At 33.7% G+C, this 9,975-nt stretch overlaps 1 protein-coding gene across 1 annotated transcript; it reads right to left on the reverse strand.

Annotated features, from left to right (window-relative positions):
• Positions 1 to 6,879: 6,879 nt before the first annotated feature.
• LOC148046065 (olfactory receptor 5V1-like) lies at positions 6,880 to 7,830 on the reverse strand. Its single transcript, XM_087714474.1, has one exon. It carries the CDS (start codon positions 7,828 to 7,830, stop codon positions 6,880 to 6,882), a length of 951 nt encoding a protein of 316 aa, XP_087570600.1.
• Positions 7,831 to 9,975: the final 2,145 nt, after the last annotated feature.

Below are 9,975 nucleotides of genomic sequence, written 5' to 3' on the forward strand. Positions count from 1 at the left end.
CCTAGAAAAAAAAACAACTATATATTAATTTAATAAATTTAAATTTTATTTTATTCAATTCAGTTATGGGTGAAATCATACTCAGGCTTAGTAATATTAAAAATTGGGACTTGGGCTAAATCTATCTATCAAGGCAACTTCTGCTTATTAGCGGATAAACTACTCATGCATGTACTATATGCACATTTAAAAAATCATTGTTATGACATTGTTATTCTGTTTTCTCAAATTAAAGTGTTCATTCTGATGAAACATTCATTCAACATCCAGTGTAAATCAACTTAAGAAGAGTTACAAGAGTCCAGTAGAAAAAGAGGTTGCTTGCATTTCTCTAAAATTTTATCTTGGATACAAAACCCTTTATTAAAAACAAATGTCGCAAATGCCTTAATCTCGTAACATTAACTACTCTCAGCCTTTGACAACACAGTGAACACAATATTTTGTATTTTTTCTATATTTTATCCCTAATTATAATAATATTTATTTTTGTCTAATTTTTGCTTTATTTTTTATGTTACTAAGCCTTTCTTTGGAAAATTGTAGTTATTCTACTTTAGAGCAATATGTTTTAACAACAATCAGAACAGAGCAAAATATACAATGCCTTAAGAACTAGAAGGTTCAAGAATTTTTAAACAAAATTTATTACAGATATTTCCAGGTTTCTAAAGAAATGTAAGTATGAAGTTTAAATTATAAAAAGGATAATGAGAAACCAGAATACTGATACAGGAAAATCCAATGAAAATGATTTTTCAACCCAATTTCATGCTTCTACTGTTTGAAATGTTTCTTTCAATAAAAGAATCATTTGTATTGGACACCTACGTAGTTTTTAGGAAAAAAAATATGGCTCAGCTATTTTGGGGAGTGGTACTCAAAGAACACCATTATTTTACCTATTTGCATATATATCTTACATCACGGGTGTCAAACTTGCTGCATCACATTGCCATCATGTGATGTATTGCGATGTTTTTCCCCTTCATTACACTGAGATGGAAATGGCCTGTGCATGATACATCTGGCTGGTGAGCTGCCAGTTTGACATCCCTGTCTTACAAGATCTCTTCTCATATATTTAATATATAATGTTATTCCTTGTTTTATGGTTGTTGTTTTTTCCCCTTTCCATATCAACTGTTTTGGAACTAATAGGAAGTGAAAAGGAAAAAAAAATTGCATGGAAGGTGATTCATCAAATAGGAGTTCATATTCTATTGTAATTCCAAAAAGTATTTTAATATCAGAAATCCTATTATTTTCTTTTTGTTAAGCAAAATGATATAAATATCAATATTATAATTGTGTAAAACAGAGGACTAAGAATTCTACATCCCCCAATTTCAGATATAACAAAACTAGCTGTGTGGCTAGTCACAATCACAATCTCTCAACTGAAACAATTGTTAAGATTGTCATTTTGGAGAAAATAGATGAGCAAATTATATATGCAAGTCATATATAAAAATGGCAGAATGAAATAATAGTAATGATGCCACCACAAAAATGACACAACAAAGTAGCAACAATGGTGCATTGGAATATCTGCTTGAAATACCATTTGCCTGCAAGCATAAACTAGTCAAACCGGAAAACAGACAAAATAATAGAAAATGAAGAAATTTGGGGTGTTAGAATTTAAATAGATCACCATCTCCCACATGGCATCCCAGACTTAACTATTGTCAATTTAAAAAGACAAAACAGTCTGGATAGTAGATGTTGGAGAAGAAGAAGAGAAGAGAAAGAACTGGGAGGTGAGGGATCACAAAATACAAAGATGTACAAATAGAACTAGAACAACCATATCAAAAGAAAGCAAAGCAAATACTAGTAGAAATAGATGGCTTGGGTACAATCCCCAAAACTGGAGCACTACTAGACTACCATTGGCATTGGCAAATAAACATCAGTCAATTGTAAAAAGGCAACTTTACTTGGAACAGCTTACATCCTGCAGTGATACATTTAAAATGATCAAATAACAATACCTGCCTATCATAAATTCTTAGAAAGATTGCAATAAGTTGATAAAAAATACCAAATTCAGTCTAAACATCTAGCTTGTGAAAAATAATAATAATATCAAACATTAGGATGAAACTTTCTTTTTTTCCTACATTAGTGATGCTCATGCTTAAAGAAAGAATCTGCATTTGCTAAATATATGAAAAAGTTCATCTTTCCCCAGAGAAACCTCAGGAAATTTTCTATTTAGTTTTTATCATATGTGAATGCTAAACTTCAACAGATAATTTGTACAGATAAACTCTAATTTTCTTTTTGGAAACTCAGCTCCTACGTCTTTGAAGGAGTTGTGCAAAACAATAATCTGAAAAGATCATTCTAATAATATGAATCAGATACCAGTTCCACTTAGAATGATCAATTAGAACATTATGCCATTATCTATATGATATTGGAATTCACTTAATTAAGTGAAAAGTCCTCCTTAAGTCATTGACACTTATTTCAATGTAGACTTGCACAGGATTGCACTAAAGCCTTAATTTCTTTCAGTCTTCAGGTTTGTATCTTCTTTTGTTGTTTTGTTATCCACTTCCATTCCATAAATGATTTGAATTCCATGTAAGTCTCAAAGCACTGCATAACCAATCTATATTATCCTGTTTGCCCTTGTCAACTTCAGATCTTCTCACCTATTTCAAATTTGTGTCATACTTATTCCCATAATTTCTGTAGTTTAGAAATAGTGTCTCAATACATTCTTTTCACAATGTGAGTAACCAAATAATTGAATGCAAGGTAATTAAATTGCTAAATTAACTTTCCTTTGGAGTGGCAAACTCTTAAATTTCTCTTTCAGTGAAACAATTGAAGGAAAGAGTTCTGATACTTTCTACCTCCTTAAGCAGCTTTTAATTCTGTATTTGTGTGAATTTCTGGTATGCCTTCTTAAACACTTCTCCCTCCCCCTCCATTGGCTGTGATAGTTAGTTATGTTAGAACAATATAATTTATTACAAAATAATCAACAAATCCTTCATACACTAGAAAAATCTTCTCCCTAAGCAGATATGTTTTTTTTATTCCCTGATGCAGATTCCCTATGAGAATTTAATATTTCCAAAGCAAATTTTCTCTCTTTGAAAAAGAGAAAATTGGCATAATAAAAGGCAAAAAAATAGAATAAATTTTAAACTATCCACAAAATATGAAGCAGTGTTTTCAAATATTCCTAATGTTAGAATGGTTTGCTCTAAGGATTCTTTTAAAAATGTCATTTTTATACTGATTAGTGACAGTTTTTCCCCCTATTTTATGATTCCTTTGGAATTCTGAAAACACTTTTTTTAAAAATACCCTGACATACCTAATTTTTGTCTTCAATCCAGGTCCCATGCATGCATGCATGCACGCACACACGCGCGCGCGCGCGCGCACACACACACACACACACACACACACACACACACACACACACACACACACACACACACACACACATATATATATATATATATATATATATATATATATATATATATATACTTAAAGTCACAACCCCTGGTATGCCCAAGTATGGGAGGAAGGTCACACTTCCACTCTCTGTCATTAGGCTCGTCACAAGAGTCCATCCAGACAGAAACCCAATATTTTTTTTTTACTGTTGCCTTTGTTATATTTGTGTTTTTATTTGTGCTGATAAATAAATAAAGGAAGACTAGTATAGATCTATTTCAAGCTATTTAGCTCTCATCAGCTAGCCATATCCTTACTGGGATTCGAACCTGTGCTCTATTGCTTCCCAGGCAGGGAGTTAACCATTTGAGCTACAGAGAACGACTCCTTTTATCAGCCAGCCAGGGTGGGAGGTATATACTTAAAGTCACAACCCCTGGTATGCCCAAGTATGGGAGGAAGGTCACACTTCCACTCTCTGTCATTAGGCTCGTCACAAGAGTCCATCCAGACAGAAACCCAATATTTTTTTTTACTGTTGCCTTTGTTATATTTGTGTTTTTATTTGTGCTGATAAATAAATAAAGGAAGACTAGTATAGATCTATTTCAAGCTATTTAGCTCTCATCAGCTAGCCATATCCTTACTGGGATTCGAACCTGTGCTCTATTGCTTCCCAGGCAGGGAGTTAACCATTTGAGCTACAGAGAACGACTCCTTTTATCAGCCAGCCAGGGTGGGAGGTATATACTTAAAGTCACAACCCCTGGTATGCCCAAGTATGGGAGGAAGGTCACACTTCCACTCTTTGTCATTAGGCTCGTCACAAGAGTCCATCCAGACAGAAACCCAATATTTTTTTTTTACTGTTGCCTTTGTTATATTTGTGTTTTTATTTGTGTTGATAAATAAATAAAGGAAGACTAGTATAGATCTATTTCAAGCTATTTAGCTCTCATCAGCTAGCCATATCCTTACTGGGATTCGAATAAAAAAAAAAATATTGGGTTTCTGTCTGGATGGACTCTTGTGACGAGCCTAATGACACTTTTTTAAAAAATACCCTGACATACCTAATTTTTGTCTTCAATCCAGGTCCCATGCATGCATGCACGCACACACGCACACACACACACACACACACACACACACACACACACACACACACACACACACACACACACACACACACACATATATATATATATATATATATATATATATATATATATATATATTCACTAGAGTGAAAGACTCACATTTATTTATTTGTTTGTTTATAACATTGCTTTAATACCACTTTTTCAAAAGTTTTGGTGAACACTAATGTAATTTCAGAATGACTGTATCACATAGAATTCATGACAAATATGAAACTAACTTTTAATGACTAGAATGTATTTAAACACATACAGTTTCTGACATGCTGTATAAGTTCAAGAGGGCTAAAAGTGATTTCAGATCATTCTGCTCAGTGTCCGTAGCATCTTGCATCAGTGTCGAACAATAGTAAGCCAGTACTGATATATTCTAGTTGCCAAATAGGTGGCCAACATATCAAAAACACATCTCCCTCCTATTTTCTCCATGATACTAACCCTGTGAAGAAAGTTGGGCTAAGAGAGAGTATCTGGTCTAAGGTTGTTCAACTGGCTTTTGTGGCTAAGGTGGAATTTGAAGTCATAGTGTCTTGCTTTTTAGACTAGTGTTTTAACCATTAGAATAATATCTTACTGATGCAGTTTACCAAAGGTGAGGAGCCTTTGAGGATTTTTGTTGCTTTAACAATCACTTTGAGTTTTGGTTGAAAGGTGAAGAAACAGCAAAATAAAAAAGAGTGTGGCAGAGGTGATTTATCATTTATTTATGTTTGTTTTCCTTGATTTCTATCCCCCACAATAATAAACTAGGGTTATTAAGTTTTTATTGTTTTTAAAACTAATTGCTTTGATAAAAACAAGGCAAAATGATTCTGCAGAGTACTACATCAACCTACACCATGGGTGCCCATCCCCTCGGCCATGGCCCACTATTGGGCTGTGGTCTGTTCACAAGCCCCCTTCACATGAACCAGCTGCTCATACAAATGAAGCTGTGCACACCTGCCTACCACTTGCTGGGAACTATCCCCTCTCCCTCTTGCCCCCCTCACTGGACCCCCAAACCAGAAAAGTTGAGGGCCACTGGCCTACACCAAAGCAATACTTACACTTTGGTATCTCAAAGAGATCAAACATTCAATATGAAGGCTATTATGAACTGAATTTTGTTCTGCACTCAAATGTATTTAAAAAAATATACGTAAGTTCAGACTATTTCTCTCCCCCACACACAAACAGAAACAAACACACTTTTTGAGAATTAAGAGTCAGATATCTTGTATGTCACTTTGGCACTTTGAACTTGTTTCACCACATTTGATGCCGACAAGCAAATGCATCAAACCTTTCATAGTTACTTGAAAATAGAATAAGACAATAACAATAACAATATATACAATATGTATTTCCTGAAATTCTTGCAATTATAAAATGATATTTGCTACTGAGACTCTTTTTCTTCTCTTTTCATGTCCCTAGAACTATTTATATATGCATTTTACACATCTGGAATTCAGACATCAGAAAATGTGTTTGATTTGCATTTGAGTTACACTTAATCTAAATCAGTCTTTGAAATGATTCAAGATTCACACATTTTAACTCCTTGAAAATTAGATAAATTTCTTTACCCTCCCCTTTCTTCAGAGTATGAATCCTAGAAGAAATTTCTTCTGATAAGCATTCAGAAAATTTGTGCAAAATGTTATCACAGTGTATTTCTTATTACATTATATATGGCATATAGTTGATAAAGACGAATTATAATCTGTTCGGGCATTCCAGATCTGAGTTGCAAATTCTAATTGATTTTTTTAAAATACAATTACCAGCTCAATGAATCAGAACATGACATTACCTAAATACATTTTGAACTTAGAAATTGTTGTGGACAGTAACAGTGAATAGAGCCTGTAAATCCTCTCCTCATTTTTCCAAGCTTTTTTATTATAGAATTAAATGTGCAACAGGGTAATTTCTTGAAGCTTTTAAAATATTTTGGAATAAAAACTGTTATGACTCAAATCATGCAGATATCTATTGTTGACTTGCATATGGATCTAAGGTTGGATGTAGATAAATTTGGCTTCCCAGATGGCATTGCATTAAAGGAAGTGTCTGCTATAATAAATGTAATCTTTCAATTGGTACAAGCATCTTCTTTTTTTAAGTAACAAACTAGGCTTTAAGAAAACTTTGAAAAATAAGGAATTGTGAGATTTACAAATACATATTGTATGGTTTAAGATATATCTTCTTCAAAAATAAAATAATTTACCTAATTGTAACAATGACAACAATAGTTTAAAATTGGATGGGTAAGACTATTTTTTAAGGAATTATCTACAAATCAACAGAAGTAATGTTTCATACTCATGCAGAATTTTGCTAGTATTCCTTTTATGGCATCTTTTACTGGTTTGTTCCTTAGACTGTAAATAACAGGATTAAGCATTGCAGGAGCCATTGTATAGATAAGAGAGAGGAGTTTGCCTAAAGAATCAGAATGGTCAAACTTGGGACTTAAGTAAGCAAACATAGCTGTGCAATAGAAAAAGATAACAGAGGCCATATGCGAAGAGCATGTGCCTAAGGCCCTTCGTCTTCCAGCTGGTACAGTAAGCTTTGAGACAGCAGCAATAATCAAAATATAGGAAACCAGGATGAATACAAATGGGGTGATAAGAACCAAGAATACAGCTAGAATATTTTCCACATTATTTATAAAATTGCTTGAGTAATTCAGTCTCATCAGTGGAGAGATATCACAGAAGAAGTGATTAATAACATTAGAACCAAATAGGGGTAGAGAAAATATCAACCATGTCTGTAATAGAGATACAAACAGACCAGTGATCCAACACCCAGAGACAAAGAGGAAACAGGTTCTCCTGGTCATGAGTCTCATATAATGCAAGGGATGACAAATTGCCAAGTAACGATCATATGCCATTACAGCCAGGAGGTAACACATAGCAGTTCCCATGAAAATGTAAAAGAACATCTCCATGGCACATCCCAAGAATGAGATTGTCTTCCTCTTTGTTAAGAAGTGTACAAGCATTTGAGGCAGAATGACAGATGTATAACAGATATCCAAGAAAGATAAATGCCTAAGAAAAAAATACATGGGAGTGTGTAGAGCTTGACTAGAAATAGTGGCCAAAAAAACTAGCATGTTCCCCATTAGGATATAAAAGTAGATTATCAGGAAAAGAGCAAAAAGCAATGCTTGTAAATCAGTTCTTTCAGAAATTCCAAGGAGTACAAATTCAGAAGGCGTGGTACGATTGTCATTCATAATTTTGGTTGCTTTTCCTGTATGGAAGAAAACAGGAAAAAAGAAGGCAACAAGGAAAGTGCATATATATTTAGGACTTGGTCATTATTTTTTTTACATTTATGACAAAAAGAAAATCAGGAATACTAATTTCATACAAATATCAAAACCTAACCTATGATGTTCACATTTTAATTGTAAACAAATAATTTGTACTATTCTAATCTGAAACAAGTTTAATTTTATTTTGAATTCTTTTAAGTTTGAAATACACATGTGCATTCAAAATCCATATTCAGAATTCATTACATCAGGGGGGAAATGTGAGTGTGTGTATATGTATGCATACATGCATACATACCAAAAAATAAGCAGAAAAGGAAAGAAGAGCAAGCAGGTGACAATACCGATATAAAACTACTTAATTTTATGGGTGAAATGAATCCATATTTGAAATAAGTCAAACATTAAATTAAAAAAGAGGGAAATATTTGTTGCCAATAAGGAAATGGATTGAAAAGTGCACTCAGTATGTTCATGTATTTTTTTTATCTAAAAGTAACACTAATAATCAATTCAGCTGAATATATTGCTCCAGGTTTGTTCTTTTGTTAGATTATATAGGTGACAAACATTTATAATTCAATTCCTGTGTCCATTCCTTGTTAGGTTTCAGAATTAATATCTCTTATATTTAAACGAAAGAGATACAAAATGCATTTACTTGCATGTATCAACAATGTAAAGATATTAAGAGAAATTTGAAATGTTTTTTAACAACTAAATATTTGAAAACCTATAACCAGAAAAAGAAATACTTATGTTTACAGGCACAAATATGCTTATTTCTGATAAGTTTTGATTCTAAGACTGCAAATATATGATAATTTGTGTTTTTATAACTAAAGGTATTGACCTATATCTCTATCATTATAAGCAACGTGACTGTTTTCATCTTATTCATTAATTCTAGTGCTAGCTCAGCTCAGAATGTGTAGCTTTTACACAGTTTTATATTATCTATATGCTGACAGAAATGCTACTTTTAAAATGCATTCCATATATTTTGTCACATATAGAAGCTCCTTGTTTTAAACAATAAAAATAGCTAGCAAAATATATAAAAAGAATTTAAAAATTCTAGGCACAATATGGTCTGAAGATGAATACTTACCAGTGAAAAGCTGAGATTTTGTTAAAAATTTTAATGTAGTTTTCAACTACTCATGCACTATAAAGAATTAGTGATGTTTAGTGATTGTAGTTCAATTTCTACAAATAGTTCCAGGCATTTCCACTGATAATAAAACAGAAAGAGGAGAAAGAGTTATATTGAAAGCAACAGTATACAGAATGATGAATGAATTTAACTTCTTTCAATTAATTTCCATTGGGACTGCCCATAGGGGAACCATGTCAATAGCACTTTGATTTAATATAATTCATAGATCCTTTGCCATTTATTTGACTATAACTGATGGCTTGCCCTGCCTGCCTTTCTTTCTTTCTTTCTTTCTTTCTTTCTTTCTTTCTTTCTTTCTTTCTTTCTTTCTTTCTTTCTATCTATCTATCTATCATCTACCTACCTACCTACCTACCTACCTACCTACCTACCTACCTACCTATTTGTCAGCCATCTTATGCTTGTGTGTGCTTTGCTACTATGTGGTGACAGACTGCCATGAACTTGGGGGAGTGGGGAGGATGAAGTTTGGAATACTTTGGGAAATGAAAGTAAGTGCTGTATCTTTTTGAAACACTGCCTCAAGGTCACCCAGGTGGAAGAAGGAGGGAGCTGCATACTAAACTACACTTGGACTGGCTGTTAAAAAAACATATTGCCTGAACCTAGTTGGTAATACTAGGGTGGGTAAAGAGAGACAGTAAATGGAGGGAAAGTAGAACTTAGGGATTTTGGCATACAATTTTCAATTGTGTAATAAACTTGATCTCTAAAAAAACCTATGTATTTCCAGTGACGTGTGGTGAGGTTTATAGCTGATGAGGCAAGCGGGCAAAAGCCGCCCTATGTCAGACACAGCGCCGGGGCTTTTGGACGCCCCGCTGCTATGTCTGCCATGGATGGTGGGACATCTCTATGTCACACATAGCAGCAGGGCAGTTTTTGCCTCTAGCGCTGGGGTGGCGGGGTGGCTGCGCCCTGCC

The sequence above is a fragment of the Thamnophis sirtalis genome, unplaced genomic scaffold, assembly GCF_051295495.1.
Source record: "Thamnophis sirtalis isolate CommonGarterSnake01/CBP01778 unplaced genomic scaffold, rThaSir2_p1.2 scaffold_4, whole genome shotgun sequence".
Lineage (NCBI taxonomy): Eukaryota > Metazoa > Chordata > Lepidosauria > Squamata > Natricidae > Thamnophis > Thamnophis sirtalis.

What these genes read in the sequence shown, in the direction of transcription:
- LOC148046065 (XM_087714474.1), bottom strand. Translation starts at nt 7,830, where the DNA reads ATGAATGACAATCGTACCACGCCTTCTGAATTTGTACTCCTTGGAATT.